At 37.0% G+C, this 21,816-nt stretch overlaps 1 protein-coding gene across 4 annotated transcripts in view; it reads right to left on the bottom strand.

The window, feature by feature from the left end:
- grid1a (glutamate receptor, ionotropic, delta 1a) overlaps positions 1–21,816 on the bottom strand; it is a 289,059-nt gene that overhangs the window by 25,840 nt on the left and 241,403 nt on the right. For all 4 annotated transcript variants that reach the window (XM_076891554.1, XM_004551461.3, XM_023153530.3 and 1 more), the window contains exons 6-8: positions 14,055–14,228; positions 11,026–11,187; positions 9,787–9,906 (exon numbers count right to left, since the gene is read on the bottom strand). In XM_076891554.1, coding sequence (XP_076747669.1) covers positions 9,787–9,906; positions 11,026–11,187; positions 14,055–14,228 — 456 coding nt within the window. The remainder of the gene's footprint in view (positions 1–9,786; positions 9,907–11,025; positions 11,188–14,054; positions 14,229–21,816) is intronic.

The following is a 21,816-nucleotide window of genomic DNA, read 5'->3' as shown; positions in this document are numbered from 1 at the left end:
AAACAGATAAACAGAATTTCAAACCCATCACTTTTTAGTTTGCGTCTCGAGTCTAAGATATCGCTTGACTTTAAAACTCTCATTCCACGCTATCAACTTTTTGAGCCACACCTCACGTCTGTGAGTCTAGTGTTTGTTAAATTCTTAATCAGTGCTGCTAGCTGGACAAGAATTCTCAAGGATCCGACGTGTCATTTGGAGTGGTCTTTGAGATTTGAGCTGACAGGACAAGAATGGTAGCCCACGGTCAGACAACAGACCTTTTTTGCCAACAGCACATCGAGCTCCAGCGAAAACATTAAAAAAGCAGTATGCTATAGAGAGTATGCAAAAGTCACTCATACTATAGTTTTGTTAGATTAGTCTATTTAAAATATAGTAAAGCATATATGAGTTTTATTTTATTCCAACATTTATTTTAAATCATTATTTTAGCTTAAATTTTTTTTAATTTCAAAGAAGATTTTTTTAAAAATGTTTTTAAGCATTTAGTTAGCTTATTCCACCTAACCTCGCTCAGTGGATGCTGAGCCAGCAGATGATAACACTATAATGAACACAAATGTAACCGGCAAATCTTATGCCAAAGAAAACTGTCACATGCTGAAGAGACAGTGAGACCCCTTGCAATCCAGGCCCATCTGTGTGCTCAAATCAAAAGGATTTTGAAACTCTTCCTCAGTTGTTTGATCATTGTCCAAACTGCTACATAGAACATGTGAGCACCAATGGTCTTTCTCTGTTTCATATAAACATACATAAGGCGTGTTTGAGTATTAAAATATGATTATATTAGTGTAATAAAGTGTGCGTTAATAATCTTATCTTAGGTGTTATTTTGTATCTGTTGTCTGTTGTTCTTGCAATGTTCTGTTTGACTAAATGTTTTATAAGAAAAACAAAATGAAGAAAAAAGTTACTTACACCATTCACAAATGCAAACTTAAAATTACAAACAACAACACCATCAAGAGAAAGCAACAATTACTGCAGACAAATAAGGGAGCAACAAAAGCATTCATCTGTGAATAAAAAGCAAGTATCTGAGGCAATCACAGAGGCTTTGATAAAACATCACAAGTGCATTTCATTATCAGCTGGATCTTTTGTTCTTCACAGCCCATCTGCAGAGCATGCAAGTTTACAAATTCTCATTGCTATGTATAGCTTTACTGCAAAATGATCGATGAAATGAATCATGGTTGTAGCACATCAGCTTCTGTTGGTATGTGAACAGTTTTCTCCTCCTGCAGGATTCCACTAATGAATTGTGACTTCTAAGCACAGTCAAGGATCATGGATGACTGTTTGTGTTTAGTCACATATGCGTGACTAAAATGTCATTTCTTGCATTAAATCATGTTTTGTTGGAAATATATGAACCTTACAAAGGTTATGAGCATAGCTCTGAAAGCATGTATTCAACACTTCTACTGTAATAGTCAACTTGTTCAAGTTCATGGTGGATAACGGTGGATCAAAGATGGATCAGACTTGTTCGAGTCCATCAGTCCACACCCTATCTCCAGTTCATGTTTTGAGACACCCCCCTAAGCCTCTTTCTTTCTGAGATGCACCAGTCAAACTCACATTTGTCCATTTGTCTCGCATCCAACATGCTGAGTGGGAGAACAGACGTTATTCGCCTCATATATAAGTGGTAATAATGCTTTGGATCATCGGAGTATACAACTGGCTTGCATGTTTGTGTTTCTAAGTGTGTGCTGGGGCAAAATGTCAGTCTGCATTGCTTGCTTCACAGGGGTCTATTTTCTCCATGAGCAGCTTTGCCCTCAGTGAAAAACACTGAGCAATCTGTGCTCTGTAAACTGAAGAACACTAAAGAGGAACACTTCTACTTCACAGAGCTTTGCACACCAGCATGCCACCAGGAAGGTCACAAACAATATATATGGCAAAGCCACACTCCTTGCATCTGAAAGAGTAACAAATGAATGAACACACGGTGGCCTTTGATTACCAGCTTTGAAAAGTCACTTGTAGGTTAAAAATTGCTTTACTAGAACATAATAATGCAATCTGTCTGCAACAAATAAAGGAAATGTGATGAGATTTCCGAGGATGTGACAGTGAAAAAGGATGGGTATTTATGTCAAGAGAGGATGTATTACAAAAAAAATGTTTTTTGTTGTTTGATTTTTGTTGTTTAATGTGAAATGACTTTTTCCCTGCTCCTTCGAGCTCTTCCTTTGATTAGGGTTTAACTTTTTCTAAAGTCTTTGCATCGCTAAGCATTTAGTCACACGTTACAGGACTTTTGAATGAATGAACAAATCTTCTATCTGAGGCTAATGTTCACCTTGTAAATATAATTTTTTTGCTAATTTCATTTTGGACTGCAGATCTTATGAACTTATGATGGAAGTCCGATCCCTATTCAGTCTATGGGAGGAAATCCAAGAATTCACGGGGAATAAATTCCACAAAGAAACAACTGGGAAAATTACGATGTCGCTGAGGGAAACAAATCTTAATTAAGAGTGTCTTGTTAAATGTAACAACGCTTTAATTTGACAATGAGGTACATGTTTGCTCTAATAAAAAGTTCAAGTAGGGCACACACATCTCTGAAAATGTCATGCAATTTCCGCCTCATTCTCGAGGAGAGGCTATGTTGATAGTCAAGTGTATGTCAAGTATGTGAGAAGACAGAAAGCACAGCTGCAACTGAAGTATGAATTCATAGATTGAAAAATAAATAAAGCTGAAAATAATCAGTAAAACCATTTCAAATAGTTAAAATTGATATGTATTCTTTGACAACACTGTATCTAATTTCATGAATAGACACCAAAGAGAATTATAATATTATATGAAGGTGAGCCATAGATGTTTCTTTGCATAATAATAAGGTAGTACTAACCACTTTTTAGTACTAACCTCCCATTTCAAGTTTTTTTTATGATACAACAATACAATTATGTGAAAAAATAAAGATCAACCTAACCTGCTTCCTGTGAATGGATTTCTCCTGAACGGCAATTGAACAAACTAAGATGATGGTTTATACCACCGGCAATTTTTAATCGCGATGATATGTACTTTTCTTAGAAGACCTCTCCTACAATTTTAAAGCAGTCCTTTTACTTGTACTATTTATTTAAGTTCAAACAAAGTCACATGTGTTAAATTATTTGGAAGGTGTATGCTTTGTTTGGAGGATATTGTGCAAATGAGAATGCTCTAAACCATTTAAAAAGTCACAACAAAAACAGGCTGCTATTTAGCTAATGGTCATGATGCTCAATAGATTTAAATAATCATCTGTAATATTGCTCAGTAAATGCCAATGACTATTTGAAAACAACAAAAGGATGGCAGTCAGACAGCTCTCCTTTCACAGCGCCACTACTGTCTCAATTATTGGATGGTCTAAAAAAACTAACAGAGAGCATTTGGTTCCATTTTATGGAAACTTTTAAATGTTCATCATTATGGACAGGGAACTACAGTTTGAGCTAGTTGCAGCTATTCTGCTTGTCCTTTTGCTAGTTTAGTGAGCCAAGTGCTTACATATTGACAAGCTCATCATACAAGAAAGCTTCTTATTGACCCACAATCTTTGTGTGACTCATCATATGAGTATGCCTACCCCAGTCACTGCTTGTGTCAGGTGAGCCTTTCTAGGTGTCCTTGAATCAACCGTTCTTATTAAATACATTTAATGCCATACTGTAGTACTGTGCAAAAGTATTAAGTCACCCCTAATTTCTATATATTTTTTTGCTTTATGACGCATGACCTGAGAGATGTATCTGGGTCTTCAGTTAATTCATCTTCTGTTCATTGAAGCCTTATCAGAAATGGTCTAAGTGAAATTGGGGCTGTTATGCAGCCAAGTTATGAACAAACAGAAACAAAGAGAAAGGCTGAAATGTGCCAGATTACACACAAACTGGGCGGGAAATAAGCGGCGACTGGTGTTGAATCCAAACTTGATTCAAATTGTCCTCAATATGTACAGAGGAGTTCAGGACAGACGTCTAGTAGGAAAGTGCTGTCAGATATTGATCCACCACACGTTATCATCAAGAAAGTTTCAGATTGGCAACAGCTTCATTTTTCAGAATGATAATGATCCCATAAACACTGCCAGTGTAGGAAAAGCATGCTGGGATAGGAAAGCGCATAATAGAACGCTATCAGTCAGAAGTCTGGAGAATTCCACCTGCATCCTTAAAGAAACGTCAACTGTGACAAGGACTAAAGGTGGCCAAACCAAATACTGACTGAAATTTTGCCTTACATACTATATTCCCATTTTTTTAAAAAGTCCATCAATCCATTTTCTTCAGCACATCAGATTCAGGGGCTGGAGCCTATCCTAGAAGACTATTTTAGAGGGGGGTACACCCTGGAAAGATTGCTAGTCTGTTGCAAGGCTAAAAAAATGCACCAAAACTGTTTGATTTCTGTTATTAAAATACTGCTCCAAAAACTTGGTGCTTCCTACTTTTTATACATTTAGTTGATTTGATTTGATTTGATTTGATATACCGGTACCTTTATTAGTCCCACAAGGGGAAATTTCATAAGGCTGCCGACCTATTGCACGCAATGGCGGCGCCATCTTACCCTCCGACCATACATATATTACAATATAATATATATAATATATAAATAACAAAATGTAAATGTAAATAATTTAATGGATAAAAAACACACTGTGTCAGAGCACACAATAAAAGTCACAGGGTAATTGAAGCTGCACTGGTTATTGTAGCTACAATTCACATTTCAAAATTTAAGAAAGGTAAATTGATAGAGCAAGCTAATAGCATTTGTAATTATATACTGCCATTCAACTCAAAACCCAAACAGATGTTAATGCACCAGTGCCCTGACAGTACCGACAAGAGTTATCCCTGCTGCAAAAGTTTCTCTGTAATAAGTACTCACACATGTGTTGTCATGATTTGTCTGTACAAATGGACACAATACTTATTTATTTTTAATGTTCCATTTTACCTTCTCCATCCCAGAGGAAAACACTGGAGTGGGACTGGCTCTGTTATCTCTAATCATCAGCACTACAGTGAAAAATAAGCTAGCCATTTAAATTAGCCAAGAAAAGAGACATCTTATCTGTCCTGATATACTAAAAATGAGGTTGGCAGACATGGCGCCAGTCTATCACTCTAACCTCTAATAAGCAACATGAAGCAGGATTTAGTCTGTAAAACTGTGTCAGACAGTGGAAAAAAAAGAAATGAAGGGGAATAGAAACGAACAAAACGGAAAAGGAAGAAGAAATACAAAATGAAAATGAGTTCACCCCATTTCTGAATAGAAATCATTGCCTTAAGAAAACCAGAAGTAAAATAAAAGCACTCAGTGATCAGTTTTTCTCCCTGTTATTTGCTATTCATGCATTTATACTAAGACTTTTAATACAATGTACAGTGTGTGCCACAGTAGTTTGATGAGTGCAGTTATTCAAGCAGCAGTATAACCCTTCCTCTCTTTTTATATGAATTATTATAGTAAACGACTACATACAAAAGGTGAAGAAAGGCAGATCCATTGAGTCACTGTATACAGTGTCGACTTTAAAAATACTGTGAACATATGATGGTGTGACATGCAAATTTGCAGGCTAACGTAAAACGTAGGGCACTGGTTCTGTTTTCAACTCATTAAATTTACTGAAAAGTGAACAAAGAGCAGATGATTTTGCACATTTAAAATCATATCACCGGTTATAAGGGTGTTAACATTTGTTCAGTATTATTTTTATGATGGATTGAAGCATGTAAGAGAAAATACATTCAGGGATGAAGAGAATATCATCCACTTTTCATCCAATTATTTGAGACTCTCAGAAGGATTTACTTTTGTCAGCACAGTGTGGCAGTCAGACAAGCATAAGTGGGTACAGACAGTTTTAATGCTTTTCTTTTATGCAGACACTTGTGAGAAAAGGCAATTTGCACATGATAACAGTTGCACAAGTTACAGGATTACAATGCTTCTGTGATTTATTTATTTCTGACTATGCAACTTTACCAAACTAAATAAATTGGATATGGTTAATGGAGCTTCAGTAAGCTGTTAATTTATCAATCAATTGTCAACTGAGGATTTTCAGCATTAACAGGTGTCTGGCACTGCTTACAGGGGCCTGTGATTGAACGTATGTAAAAAAAAACAAAAACTTAATTATTACTTTCCATATGTAATAATTATCTGGTGAGACCACAGACCCAGCAAAAATAATTAATTTTAATTGGCCCAGAAGTACATTATGATATAACATTTAAAATAAAGGTTACCTAATTTGCGTTTTAGTTTGTGAAATGATCTTTATCCACCTGTGGGTTACAACCAAAGTAGGTACAGGAGATTGGAAAACCAGCACAGGAGCCAGAAAGTGAGTTTCCCGAAGCTAGACATCTCAGAGCCTGGCAAATGAATCGCTAGATCAACAGCCCTATCAACCCCCTGTAGATCTATTGTTGGAAAGAGAGACGTGCCCTTTAGAGACTATTTAATGTCATTTCTGCCTCATGGGTCTATGAGAAATAGGGTTGAGGATGAATAAATCAGCGATCAATAAATGCCTGCTTTTTAGATGGCCGTGCAACAAGCCACATTAGAGCTCATGTGAACCTACTATCTACTATCATGAATATCAAAAGTCACAACATTAAAGGGTGATTTTATCCAGACTAAGCGACTGATTTAACAAAGGGAAATACACCTGGATCCCTGGTGTCTAAGCTTGGCTTGGTCAATGCAACGTTGCCAGATTTGGCCGGATTATGTGCGCACAGACTCGGTCTGATATGGTGCAAAGACTGCTCCAGTTAGCAGCACTTGGGTAGGTTTTAGAAAAGTGTTGGCAACTAGAAGTGTTAACATGTACTTTCTTCTGAATCTGGTGCATTTTTACTTAAATCTGCCAAGAAGCTAGTCGCCAGACATACCAGATTATAACTGCTGATGAAAAAGTCGTTTTAGTATCCTGGGGAGGAGTTTAAAACATGCATGTACTGTACTGTAATAACCAGCCAAATTACCAGATTCAGCAAATGCTGTGCATTTACATTGTAGCAAACTGAACTCCTGTTAGGACTCAAAACGTTTTTAGATTAAAGTATGTTCGTAATATCTTCTAGTTTGGAATCTAGCTCCCAACAAACATTTCTTAGGCCGCCATATCATAGATTATTTTCATTGCAAAATAGGACAGTTAGGAACAGTTTCAACGGGAACATCAGCACTAGCTGCTGCATGTTATAGTTCCATGACTAACACTGCAACCATAAAATTAAATGAAGAGAATTCAAAGCAGCCCTTTTAAGAGACTATCAAGCAGATATACAGTAATATTTAATGTAGGGTAATATTTTTAGTTTAAGTGTGTTAAAAAGTGGTTCCGAATAATACATTAACACCAGCGCTGTTGCTGTAGACACATTCGCGAATAACTACTGCATGATACATGCAAGATAGTGGCTTGAAGGAATAATTACATTCAAATGAATTGACTTTTCTCTATGAGAGCTTCGTGTAAGCTGGAAGTCATTAGCAATATCTGCTTATAGACGAGCTGACACATCAATAAGAGCAAACTGGGAAACCAAAACAACAACAACAACAACAGCATCGATCACTCTGCATCAGTTCTAGATGGTGGAGAAAACTCACAGTAGCCATCCAGGAAATAGTATTTCAGTCTTCATTACAGTTTCTAACCAGAAAGACGCCTCATCTAAGACCTATCAGGCTGGGAAGAAAATGGACTGAATGCAGATAAATGATGATGGAAAGGGAGGAAACCAGGGCTGAAAAATGAGCAGAAAGGGTTAGTGAAGAAGGGAAGAAGTGACCAGATTGAGGGAAGGATGAGCAGGATGGGAAATGAGAAGAAAGGATAAAAGGGAAGTAAAAGGGACAGAATGGGGATGGCTGGCAAGGGTGGAGAGGGGTTGGCATGGACTCACTTTTACACCCAACTTGGGAAAGAAAAAGTACAGCAAAAACAGGAACCTGCATCATATTGCAGAGGCATTCTAGTGTGGTATAATAATTAGTGTCGTACAGAAAGAGAGTGGAGCGGTAGATGAATTCATGTCTGTTTTCTCAGAGTAAATGGTTCTGCCAGCTAGTGAACACACCGGGTAATGAACAGCAGCACTGAATGCAGCTGGCACCCCATTATCTGACCTTGCTGTCCCCATTATCTGGCCTTGCTGTCCCCTTGTGCCTCTAATGATTTTGAGATATAAGCGTCCACATGTTAGCTTGCTCTCTGGCCTCTGTTCTATGTTTGCCTGGCTGTATGCTTGAAGGTTTCTGAGATTCAACAAGGATCTCAGACAGATAAACAGGCTGTGCAGTGCATGTTTATTATGGAGTGCACAGTGTGTATATATGTTCCTCTGGGTGTCTGTCCTCCTAGCTAATGCTAATGACCACATTATGATGAATTGGCTCCATGATTTCTGTTAGGCTGAGTGGTGATTAAATCTTCATTACCGCTTCTGGTCAGTCCTGCTCTACATAGATTGCCAAGAAACTCAATTCCTCTTCATTCAAGAAGAAGCCCCTGACTGAATCAGGACAAACAGCGACAAACAAATTACAGCTAAGAAAGGAGAGCACAAATAATGCTCTCAATCTCTCACTTCAGCTCTACACCGTCGCAAAGATCAAACAAGTTTTGCAGTAAAAAGTCCAAAATCAACTTACAGAGCCTGATGGAAAACAGGCAAATGTCTGTGTCCGTCATGAGAGATGGTGTGTTTTAATAATAACTCTAATAATAAAAGTATATTCTCACACACACACACACACACACACACACACACACACACACACACACACACACACACACACACACACACACACACACACACACACACTTTTTATTTGAATTCTTGGATCGTAGAACAAGCCAAGATGGTTGGTGTGATGAAATGGATGACTATAGGAAAAAGAGCAGTTTAATTCCAGAGCTCCAGTAGAGGGCACCCAAATACCTGGCACCTAATTGACAAGTAGTTAATCCCTGTGACCACAGCTTTCAGGGGTTTACGTACAGATGAGTATCTGCCCTGCATGTAAGTTCATTTAATTCACCTCCTGAACCAAGAAATAACGTTTAACTTCAGGGCTTTGAACCAAAGAATAAAGATTGGGAAGTGACGATACAAAACCAAAAGACAAGTGGACAGCTTCGATGGAATATTTCCTCTAGCAAAAACCCCCAAAGGACCTTTAAGATATCTGATAAAAAGGTTTACCAAGTTTTGATTCTCATGGACACATATCCTAGAGGGTCCTCGCTGGTAATAAGTTAGCCACAACTGTTACGTGCGATAAATAAACATTTACAGAAAATAAACTGTCAGGACAACAGTTTTCCTTGTTCTGAAATTGACTGCCTAAATATAGGTGATTTGAAAAGGGGCATTTGCATGATGACAGTTTAATTTTAGTTACATTTCTCTACAGCCCTCAACTAAGTAAACACCCAGCACTATTCCAATGAACTAGCTTGTGTTCTAATGTACAGAATATATGATGTTGTGAAAAGAAAATGTTGCAAAATCCAATATATTATTCTGTATAATATATTATATGCTTACTTATGGATATGAAAAGGAGAACACATGTCCTAATAAATCTGATTCTGTGTCTCTGTTCTTTTTCCTTTTGTTTTACTGTCACAACTTGCAAAACAATTGCCAAGTGTTTGGTACATTTTCCAGGACTCAAGAGACAAGTACAATAAGTATACATAAAATTTTCCAGACTGACCCGTTTCACATCTTTCCCAAATGTCTCGCTGTAGCTGGTCCCAAGAATCTCAAACTGTACATGAGAATTAGAGCCTTCGGCACGGAAATCCATCAGTCCAGTCAGGCCACTTATCCGCCCCTGTTGAAACAACAGCTGAATGTATTAAATGTGTGAGATGTTATGAAAAAGAAAGGGAAGAAGCAGCGGTAAGTCCTGTAAGGTGTGTGCTTGTGTCTACGATCTAGGCAAGTTTACAGGTATTGGAAAAAAAATAATAACAATAACAACAAATAGCCTACACATATTCTATTACACAAAATAAATATCTTTGCACATAATATTTTCATCAAAATTTAGTTACATTAAACAATTGGTTTATTTGATTAACTTGCTTTATAGAATAGGCTCTGTAGAGAAAAAAATCAACTACTTTTAAAATAAAAAGTCGTTTAACGAAAGCTCAGATGGAGCTTTGTTGCACAGAACTGTATGAATTTAGAGTTTTGTTTACCATCCTTCATTCCATAAAATGTATGCAACTTCTAAGATGATAAGCCTTAACCTATGAATTCCATTCCACAAGACCTTTAGGTACAGTAGGAGGTTATCAAAAACAATTTAGAAAAGTTCAGCCAAACGTTGAGTTGTTGTGAAGCACTAACCAGTCAAAACGCTGTATGCATTTTAGAAAGAAGCTTAAAGTGTAAGAGAAAATTTAGTTCACTTAAATCATGTCATATGAATGACATAACATAACAATATGATAGCCGCTACAATGAACACCATTTTTCTTTGCCGTTTTGTCATGCTCAACTTGGTCATTTCCTCTCACACTTAAGATTAAACCAGCATGACTCTCTGCAACAATGAAAAATTCCATTATCAGATTGAAATGGATGACATCGAGCCACTTTCTGCTATAATACGCCTTATTTCAATGAGGAAACAGAGACGGCTGTACGAGCAAAGGCGTCAAAGCCCAGAATCTTCCACAAAATAAAAACTGGTTTCATTTTAAAAATAACTGAATAGTTCATTGCACCATTCTGTCTTTTGAGTGTAAAAATCCCCTTTATAGATGCTAATGCTTCTCATAAATTCTTCATTATGCATTTCAGACTCTTAGTCATATGTGACAAAAAATACTCCATAAACAACTGCTATTAGAAGAAGAAAAACTAGAAGGAAACAGCAGTGTCTATATTAAAAACAAGCCAAAACCAAACAAAAAGCAACAGTGACTTCAATCCCAAATACCTTTTGAATAGTGTCCAACATAGACCATCCTCCATTCCATGGCTTGGTAGACTTCCTCATGCAGTTAAGGCTGGCCATACTGTGCCACTTCCTGTCCTCAAGCTTCCTATAGAAGGCGTTTGCCAGCATCAATACGCTATCATACAAGTAGAGATTGGACACCTGATGAGGGAAAACAATAAAATAAAATAAAAAAATATTCTTGGTTTCTTCTTTGTGACACAGCACACAAACTCAGCATACCGCCAAGAAAACAAATATTAGTTTTCAGGACTGCAGGAAATATCACAGTGTCTCGGTGCTGAAACTCAAAGCAGTGGCACACAAGTAAAAAGTATTTGTTTTTCATTCTGGTGAGGTGGGCTGTAAAAAAAGAAAAAGGAAATATTGTTGGTGAATAATAAACTCTTGCTTCTTTTGTCTGACAGTGGGACACCACAATTATACTCCCTTGCAGATGTGCACATGGACATATTATGCTATGCTCTTTTCTGCTTTGGATCCACAGCCATACAAGAAACTGGAGGATGCCCACACATTGCCTCTACGCCTTTTGATGATGACAAGACTTTCGACAGTTGGACCTCTTTTTGGTGATGAAAAGAAGACCGGGTTGCTTACTTCTTTCATGACTGTCCAAATTTATGTTTGCAGGAAGCTTTCTACTTGAGCACTCAAGCTGATTTGCTGAAAAATTATGGTATTTGACTTTTTCCATTTGTGAAACAATTTCCATGAAACACTCAGGAGGCGAAGGTCATGATGCCACTGCAGTCTGATCTGATGCCAAAACAACAATTGTTTCTGCTTCGGTAATCACATGCCTAATGAATTCAGTGTCCCATTCAATTGCAGTGTGTCGTGTGAGGAATCATGTCAAATGCTTGCTGTTATAGTGTGACAGTGGATTTGATAGCTCCTCTAGGTCAAGTCAAGTCAAATCCTCCCACAGCAGAATATCCAGAGAGGCAATAGTAGCTGCCACTCCAAGCAGCGGCTTCTCTGTGGTAAGACATCATGTAAGTTAACTCCCCAAGGTCACCGAGTCAGAAGCTAAGTCCAGGTGAGATGCAGCTTGATATCTCTGGATTTCTAAGGTTACACCACAGCTGAAGCATTGAAAAAGGGCTTATTAGTACAGTAAAGCACTGTACTTTACTCACTGTTTAACAATTCTGATGAATGCTTAAACGGCCATTACCCGTTATTTAACCCTCTTTCATGTGAATTATTGAGGACTGTGGGTGCACACACCACATGGTTTTGCCATCTGTCTGGAGTACGGATAAAAAGGAATGTGAACATTTCAATAGCGCTACAGGGAGCACAGCCATTTCACTCCAGATGGATGGATTGATCAAAAGTGTGAGAGGTGTAAGGAGCCCCTCTTAACTCTGCATTGAAAGCAATACGTGGCTGGGTGAGTGAGGTTACTTTAAAGACTCAAAGAAGAGAATGACATTGTGTAAGGAAGACAAGAAAGCCAAACGGCGAGTCTTCTACACTGACCCTTCTTGTCACTGATTGAATTTACCTTTCCTCTGGTTGATAAATCCTTAATACGAATCAAAGGCAGCAGAATTTTTAGAGCATACCTTTTACTACAGAAGCCTTTATTAAGCTTGCAGTTTCAGATTTTATTAACAAGTAATGCACTGATTTCGGGTTTACAGTAATTTGGGTTCATTGCCACTTAAATTTATTTGCGTGTTATTAAAACAACCCTTTTCCTTCATTTAAAACAATAATTTGCTCTGTTCTGCCAGTTAGTCTCTAGACACACTAAGCTGCAGTCATTGATATTCATGGGCATTCATGTCCCTCATAATTATCGTACCAAGGGAGTATATATTCTGTTGCATGCATAATCAGTTAGTATTTGTATTCATTGGCACTTGGCAGATGCTTGTACTTTACACTATGGTTGCATGCGTACGCTGTACAGTCACTACAAATACCGGGGAAAATTTGTGTAAGTAATTACGTTCAGATCTTTATACAGGCAATTTGTGGTAAACACAAACCAGAAAAAAACACATCTTGCTTCATTTATCTGTCACTGGTACTGGATGAAGTATATTAAATAAGTTTGTTGGTCTGAAGCACACATTTATTATCTTAAAAGTATCCACAGCAAAATGTATAAGGCAAAAAAATAAAGTTAACAAAAAAGAACAAGCATGAACTTGCTATCAGTCTAAAACCCACTGTGACAATGTCCATCACACTGCTACTGTTGTGCATCTTTAAAGGCTCTTAATTAAACACGTGTTTCGAGCACGCTCAGTATTTTCATTGACAATGAAGGTTTAAGAGCAGAGATTTTTCTTTACCTGTTTTGTTACTTTTTCCTGATTAAAGGAAAAAAATAATAATAAAAGAAACCATCTCCACTAAAATCTGCTGAAATCGACTGCATTCAAATTGACAACAGGTACTTATAACCTTTTACAGTCACCTCAAGCAAACGATAAGGAACCATTTAACACTCCAATATGCCACCAGTATTTGGTCTGGTTGTGCAAAATTACACACTTCATCACACTGAGAAAAAGGAAAAAAATAAGAGTGGTTGTTTATATAAATAAGCACAGCATCAGTATGGGACCTAATAAATGTTTATACACAATATAGTAGAATGTATTCACATGTATGTTTGATTAAGGAATCACGTCAACCTTCCACTGTCTAAATTAAATAATAATTCACATGGCTTCAAATCATATTGCCTTAAGTGCATTTATGCAGTTTTTTATTCACCATTAAAATTTTTATAGATATTTTGTAGAATACCTGATATTGATAAGAATCTTCAGAGTCCTGATTTATGGAGCCAGGCATTAGTATAATAGTCCTTTAACTTACTCTAAAGAGTATTTTTTTTTAAATTTTGTTTGTCATATTAAACAAGACTAAAAAAAAAAAGTTAATAGATTGTACTGCATTTGTTAAACGGTAACGTGCAGGTCAATATAGTCTGAGTGACAATCTTGTAAGGCTTCAAAAGTACATATTTCAGTATATTTTACCTCCAGGGACTGTAGATAGCCTTCCTGAGGGTCACAGAGCAGAGACGAGATGCGATGATTGTTCCTCATACAGCGAACATTGGTATCCCTCCACAACGGGAAGATCTGACGAATGATGGTCATTCGCCCCAGAGAGCTGTGAACTAACTCCATGATGTCTGCATCGCTCACCTCCTAAAGGTGAAAATGACAAAGCAGTTTAATTCCCCCTTTCCACTGAATACAAGTTATGAAAAGTCACATATTGTATTAGATTGTGACATTTGCACAATGTGAAATAATGAGATAAACTGTGGATTTTAGTGGAAATTTGAATAAGATAGAACTTTGGAGGGGCTTGACTTAAAAATGGATAAATGGTGAGGCTGAAATGTAAACTTATTTGGTCATCTTCATTTTAAGAATGTCAATTTTCTGTATCAATTTATAAATGTTTAATGTTTAACCAAAGCTTAATTCATCGAATATTTCTGTTAAATAAACAGAATTAATTAAGTTAATGTTTTTTTTTATTAAAAAAAACACAAAATATTTTAATAATTGTAGTCATTTCAAGATTTCAACACTTTAATCATTTTTTAGCAATTAAAGACAGACTTCATTTTCTACAAAGCCGTCTTGTTTTGCCATTACAGAGTCAAATCAATGATCATTTGAAGTATATCCATCACAATAATAGTTCAGGTGACCCTTGGTCCTCTTCTATGGGGGATACTTGTGTGAAGCATCAGATCAATATTCATGAGACACTGAGCTGCCTACTAGTTTTCAGAGCCAGACAATCGTCAATGCTGAGGCAGACAATGAGTCTCCGGGGAAACACTGAGTTCATATGCCATCTGACAATAAAGCTGTGAGGTTTTGTCGGGTCAAGACTCAAGTATCCCCAGGTCCCTCACCAAACACCCCTCAATACATGCTCTTTATCAGTTTTCCTAATCAGACATTTTGATCTACCTCTTTTGCATTGACCTCCCTAAATTATTTTTCTCCTGCTGGTTTCTGTCCAGACTCAGTGTTCATTTCTCAGGGACTCTGTCATTGTATAGGCCCTTTCTTCTTTCAGCCTAATGTGGTTTTCAATCTCTTATTATCTTCCCATCACTCCTAATAAGTCTTTCTTTGTACCTTTACCTTACTTTACCTGACCATCAGTCTTGTTCCTTCACTACAAATTGTCAGTCCAAATCTGCCTTTTTACAAACTGCCTTTTGCTTTTCAACACTGTTCTTCTTACATATACCTTAAGTCAAAAACACATATTGTAAAAACGCAATGTGGTGAGCACGCTGAACTTTTTTCTTTTGTCAATTTCCCAAATATCTTTTGTCTCATTGGTGATTCTAGCTCATCTATTTCTTTCCTATGACTCTTTTTTTTCAGACTCTTCACAGCCAGACAAGTGGAACTGATGAATATTCACGAGTTGCCAGGACACTTTAATCGGGCAAATTATGGTTCACAACATGGTTCACAGAAATGAGCTCTCCCATCCAAGTTAATAACTTTTAGTGTCACCTAGTCCAAGTATTCTGTCACCATCACATGTGACATTTATGTCATAACCTGACCTGGCTGTGACATTTCCCAATAGGACATGGCTCATGAAACATGTGCCTTTTAAACTTTGAGGAGAGATATTACACATATTTCAAGCAAGTGGACCGCAATGGTCATCTGAGGGATGGATTGAACCGTTAGAAGGGTTATTAATCTCAATGGGCCACTCTATGTGATTATAGTAGCCTGTAAGTCAAATTGCAATATTAATTCTGATGAAAAAAGATAATATACAAACTACTTTTAAACTCTACAGGTGTCACAAAATTACTTCAAGTTGTTAAAGCCCCTTCAAAATAACCCTATTAAATATTAGAAAAAGGGAATAAAGTATAGCAATGTTTCAACGACCAAAACATATTAATCAAATCAAGTCTATCTGACAGAAAGCCTAAATTATCCTCTTTGTGCTGCTCATTCTATGTTATTAATCCCTCACTAGAAATATATAAAAATTATAGCATTAATCTGACAATCATTTAATTAACAGTTAAGGTGCTCTTTTAAAGCTGCGGGTGACTAAGCTAAGAGGAAATAGGAGTTAGACATGAAGCGCAAAGCCCCGTGGTTATGATATTATTTTGAGGTGTTCTCGTCAATGAACACGCACACCTTTTTATGTCCTTTGAATACATATTTGAGGGAGAACAGCTCTCAGTAGCTAGACAGACAATAATATTATTATATTATGAAATGATCTAGTGATATACATGAATCATTGCTGCCCTGCGGTCATTTTATATTAGAAAAATAAAGGTAAACATCAGGAACACTGAAATCCAAAGAAGTCTTTGCTTATCTGTTACACATTGACCGATGTTATCAGAAACGGAGATTTCAATACATAAACATCTTCTTCTTATACATCAAAAAGATGATGATACTGTTGAGAAAATTGTACAAAATTGAAGATTTTCTAAATTAGATACAATCCTGTCCTCCAAAAGCTGATCGTTAACTGTGATACCTGGAATCACACCAAATACTGTACTTTCACAAAGAAATAACTTATTTACTTGTGACAGCGACGAGAAACATATTACATTTATTTTCATTTATTTGAAAAATCATATGTAATCAAGCAAGCAGCATTACGATTATTTATTAACAATGTCGAGGACCGAATAACATTAGATATGTTATTATTTTAGGGTCACTATGTAGAGGGAATAATGTGGATAACATACAGTAGCTGTGCTTCAGTTAACTGCAGCAGTTTGTGAAGATCTAAGAGTTAAATCTTCAAATTGGTAAATTAGACCAATGATAACTAAACAAGGGTTATATTAGGCTTTATTAATAATGATTTCAAGCGGTGGCAGCAAAAAGTGATTTGCTAAATAAACCACAACAGCTTATTTAATGACACTGTATCACTTCCTCAAGTAGATGAAAGCAGTTATTATTTTAAGCTGAGACATACCAACAAAGTTTTTTTTTTACTTTTTCAAAATAGTCGAGGATGCAAACACTAGGGCATCCTATGGTTGGACACATCATGTCATTTCTGCAGCTTTGGTGAGGAGTTATGGAAGCAGAGATTGCTTGAGTCATTATTGCATCTTTGCATGAGTTATTATTTAATGGTATAGTAATTCCATTAAAAAGGCTGATTAATTAGAATAGGTTATCAGAAATGTGACATAAGGTGGGATGATATGTAAAGAGTAACAACGATGTATTTATTAATCTACTGTTTTGTTTTTTCATTATCATTTTTTTTATAGGGTAGCACAGCTGTGTGAGCAATCCCATTACACAGACCATTGTTCACAAGGCCAGTAGGCCAAACTATAGGCACAGTGCAAGCCGGAATCATCACTTGTGGTAGTGCACGTTTCATTGCTATGATGGAACTTAAATTGCAGCCTGGAGGTGCTGTGTGTCTGTATGTAATTTCAACTGCCCATTTATTAACCCTGATGACATAAAACGTCTGTGGCTGTAACTGCTGTAACATTTAGATAAGGTACTTCATAAGGGAGGTCTCTTGTCTGGGGTCCTTTAGATTTATGACCATGGCACTGGATGTCTCCTGTAGTTACCATTTCTGGGTTAATAGATAATTTTTTGACATCCCAATTAGGTTTCTGCATGGATGCTCAACATGCTTAATGGTAAAAAGGGCTATAACATAAAATAGATACATACATTATTATATAGCCTTTTGTACGAGAAATCTAATATTTGAAAATGTCTAACCAGGTCGGAAATTCAATAAATACAACCTGAGGTGAACAATAACGTGTCATTATTTAACAAAGATGAAGCCGAAATGCACAAACAGTGTGTGAAAAACAAAGTATAGTCCGTCATTCAAAAGCTTGTGCAATCAATCAGCATCATTTTCTGTCTGACTTTATCAATGCCTCACATCATTGTGGAGAGATTTTGGTCCTCTTTTATCTCTTTATGACATAGTTTGAGTTCGTTGAAGTTAGCAGGCATTCATTTATGCACAGTACTTTTAAGGTCCTGCAACAACATCTCAATCAGGCTGAGGTCTGAACTTTGACCGGGGCATTGCAATACGTCAATTTAAAAAAAAAAAAAAGTGATAAAAATGTAATTCATTTGTAGATACGGTGCTGTGGTTGGGGTCATTGTCCTGACGTATGAACCAATTTTGCCCAAGCTTTAGCTGTCAGACAGATGGCCTCACATCTGACTCTAGAGCAGTTTAGTATACAAAAAAAGTTAATGAGCCACTTAATGACTGAGAGGTGCCCAAGTCCTGTGGCTGTAAAGCAATCCCCAATCACCCTCTGACATTAGGATGAATTTGCCTGTGGAATTGCCTTGATTGCCTTGTTTTTCACAATGATCCTTCCTACTTTAGAACTTAAAACCCATCCCAGGTTTATGGGATTAATCAACCCCTTCTCAAGGACGACTGTAGATATCTTTCGTCTTTGCCATAATGCTAAAACATACCAAAACTTATTTTGTCCTAGAGGTGATCACACTTGCTGATCATAAATTAAGTGGATGCATTTGATTAAAAACACTCATCTGCTGCTTTCCCTCTCTATGCATGTGCAGTAAGAGTATACTTAGTTTGCACACACTGTTTCTGCATTGTGGCTTAATTTCCGTTAATTAAATAATGACATGGTGTAGTAGTTCATATTTTGTATTTTTAAGTTGTATTTGACTAATTTTAGGACCTGCTGAAAAATAGATTTTATTTATTCTGCCATGATACATTAAACCTTAGAATTTGAAAAGGGTATATTTTGTACCATAACTGTATATTTTTTATGTTGCAAGTGGCCTCTTTGGTAATCCACCTCCCAATCTCACAATCTTATGTGGTGGTGATTATGTCCTTAGAATAGAGTTTCCATCTCAGTTGCTTGATAGGCAGCTACTCGAGACATCAGTCACATTATGACTGTCTTCCCTGAATCTGTCTGTCACAGCAGGCACAACCACCTAATCCATCAAACATTCTCAAGTGTCACCATCTTGGCCTTTGAAGGTAGAAAAAAAAAGAAACAACGACAAATCCTCCCAGGATGCACAATCCATTTGAGTCGACTAGACGGTGTCTGAGGCAGACAGCCTTCGGTGTGCTAGCAGCTGGAGAAACCTGGTTTAGTGGGTGGTTTAGCGAGACACCAATGCCTATCATCTCTTTGCCCTCGTGCTCACATCAAGTCCTATTGCACTTCTTGCACAACAATTTCAAAGCTTTTCACTTTTTTTCTCTTGAAAGATTATGTTGTTAGTTCATTTGTGTTTTCAGCAACTTCCTTCATCCCAAGGGCTCATGATCTCTGTGCCATTCAAACCCACTCAGCTGGCTGGAAAACACAGTCTAATCTAGAAACATTTGCAATTGAAGGATGGGCATATTTGGCTTCTCATTTGTAAAGATGTGATTAATTTTATTGTGCTATACAATACAATTCAAATCTTTAATTTTGATTGTTGTGAAAACCCAACAAGTAATCTGAAGATGGTCAACTTGGAGTGTAGAAAGGCAACTTTGTAGAATTTTTAAAAAAAAGAACACATTAATTAATGACAAAAACAAGTACTTGTGGTGGCAACGATTATAATTTCTGTGTCTACGACTCTTAAAATTCTGCATTGCAAACCAGGGATATCAAAAAATTCTCCCTGCAAGCTTCTATTGCATTTTATGATTGACAGATTACATTCTTTGTGCCACATGCTCTTTGACTGTGTGAGGTCTAAAGCCTGGCAGAAGCATGAGTAGCTGATGGAGGCGGGCAAGCAGCGGTGAGCCTTATGATCACCTGGTTAAAATGTATGCCACAACTCTGTCATGACCAGCTGAATAGTACCAACTGTCTGCAGGGACTGATGGTGCATTCAGAGGAAAGATGTAACAGGCCTCTGTTATTTCCCCGCAGGATTTTGTGATTGCATCTAGTCAGGCTAAAAGGATTTTCAGATTTTGAGAGCAGGAAACAGTATCTAGATATACTGTACCCATGTAGCAATGAGGATTACAGAATTCACCTGCAGCTGCTGAAAAAAGTGATCCCTAACAGATGCAGTTTTTTAAAATTACTTTGTTTCACTTCTCACGCGTATGAATGAATTTAAAAAAAAAAAGAAGAGTGCACAATCTTTCTGCCATAAGCCATGTAAGGAACTTCACAGAAATCTAATCTCAGGCTAATGGAAACAAATTAGCTTTGCACCTTCCTTTAAATCCCTTCCCCCTTTCGAGATAACCAGGCAATGCGGGTAAATCATTTACACATTGATACATACCTAGATTCAATTTGCAAGGGATTTTTGTGTTGTGTTGTTGCGAACAGTGTAAGATGAGGGAAAACAGGATTTAAGAAAATGATGGACTTGATAGCAGCTCAGAGTTTTCATGTGATTGTTATATAAATGAGAAGTCTTTGGAGGCCAAGAGCTGGGGGAAGCCCCCCCCAAACAAAAAAAGAGCTGTCAACAGTGGTAATTGAATTTGTTTTGGTTGAATTTGCAACGTGTCTGTGTTATTCTCATTTCAAGGTGATCTTCAGCTTTATGGGCAGTTTATCTTGAGTGATTATATGAAAAGCATGGAAGGTGGAAGCGAGAAGAGAAAACAATAAACAAAAAATACTGGGAGTGTGGCAGGGATAGAGTGGAAAAAACAATCCTTACTGTGTTGCAACAGAAGGGAGAGGGAATGGAAAATTATGTTGTGAGAAAGGGATATAGAAAAACGAGTGAAAAAATCAAATGATATATTTCATAGTTCAAAGACAAAAACAGGCAAATTGGTCTTTTTTTAAAACACATCCCACAGAGACATAAGTCTGCAGTAAGCCGCATCATATCCACCATTAAGTGAATGCAGGAGAAATTAACATGCCATTAGTTCATACTATTCCAGAGTCAGATGCAATTAAAGCTAATGTGTGTGGAGTTCTGTACTAATTGACTGAGAGCTATGCGTGAGTTTGGTTGTGAATACTGCTTCAAATTGCAGCTCCCATCACATCCTCATGTTGAGACTACAAAAGCAGGTCTGATAATATGAATGGGATAATATGAGCTGCCAGATGCAGAAATGGTTTAAAAGAACTCCTGCTCTCATTAGCTGTCGTAAGTCAATACTTTAGTTATGTTAATGCTGAAACGCATGGTCAAAATGCGACAAGGTCATTATTTTCATAAAAGCTCATTATAGTCTAAAATTGGGTAATTTAGGCTGCCAGATAACAGAAGGTTTTCAACACACTAAGCCTCATTAACTTTTGCAAATCAATATTCAAGCTACAAATATCCTGCACTTTGAATTTTTAACTAAAGCATAAATGATAAGTGTTTTATTCTAGTTGGTTGGTCTAATGTGTAGTGCATCCAAAACGCATTTTCAGCCTTTATATTACGAGTTATTTGCCAAACAATTAAAAAAACCCCAAAAAACAGCTTTTCTCTCTCGACCTCAGTATCACAATCTCTGTAGAAACGTTGCCTAAATAATGTGGCTGTCAGGGGAGCGTAGATACATTTATCACGGTCTGCGGATTATGAATCAATATGTGTCATGTTTTGGATTCCAGTGAAATGTTTCAACAAGTCAGGGGGTGATGTTTTATTAAAATTCATTGATACCCCCTTGAAAACGAGATGATGCATGGTATTAAAAAAGTTTAAAGACATATAAAATGGACACTGATATGCATGTCCCTGTGTGTATGTGTGTTGTATAGGAATTTCTTTC

The sequence above is a fragment of the Maylandia zebra genome, linkage group LG13 (assembly GCF_041146795.1).
Source record: "Maylandia zebra isolate NMK-2024a linkage group LG13, Mzebra_GT3a, whole genome shotgun sequence".
Taxonomy (NCBI): domain Eukaryota; kingdom Metazoa; phylum Chordata; class Actinopteri; order Cichliformes; family Cichlidae; genus Maylandia; species Maylandia zebra.
This window is presented reverse-complemented; position numbering and strand designations above follow the sequence as displayed.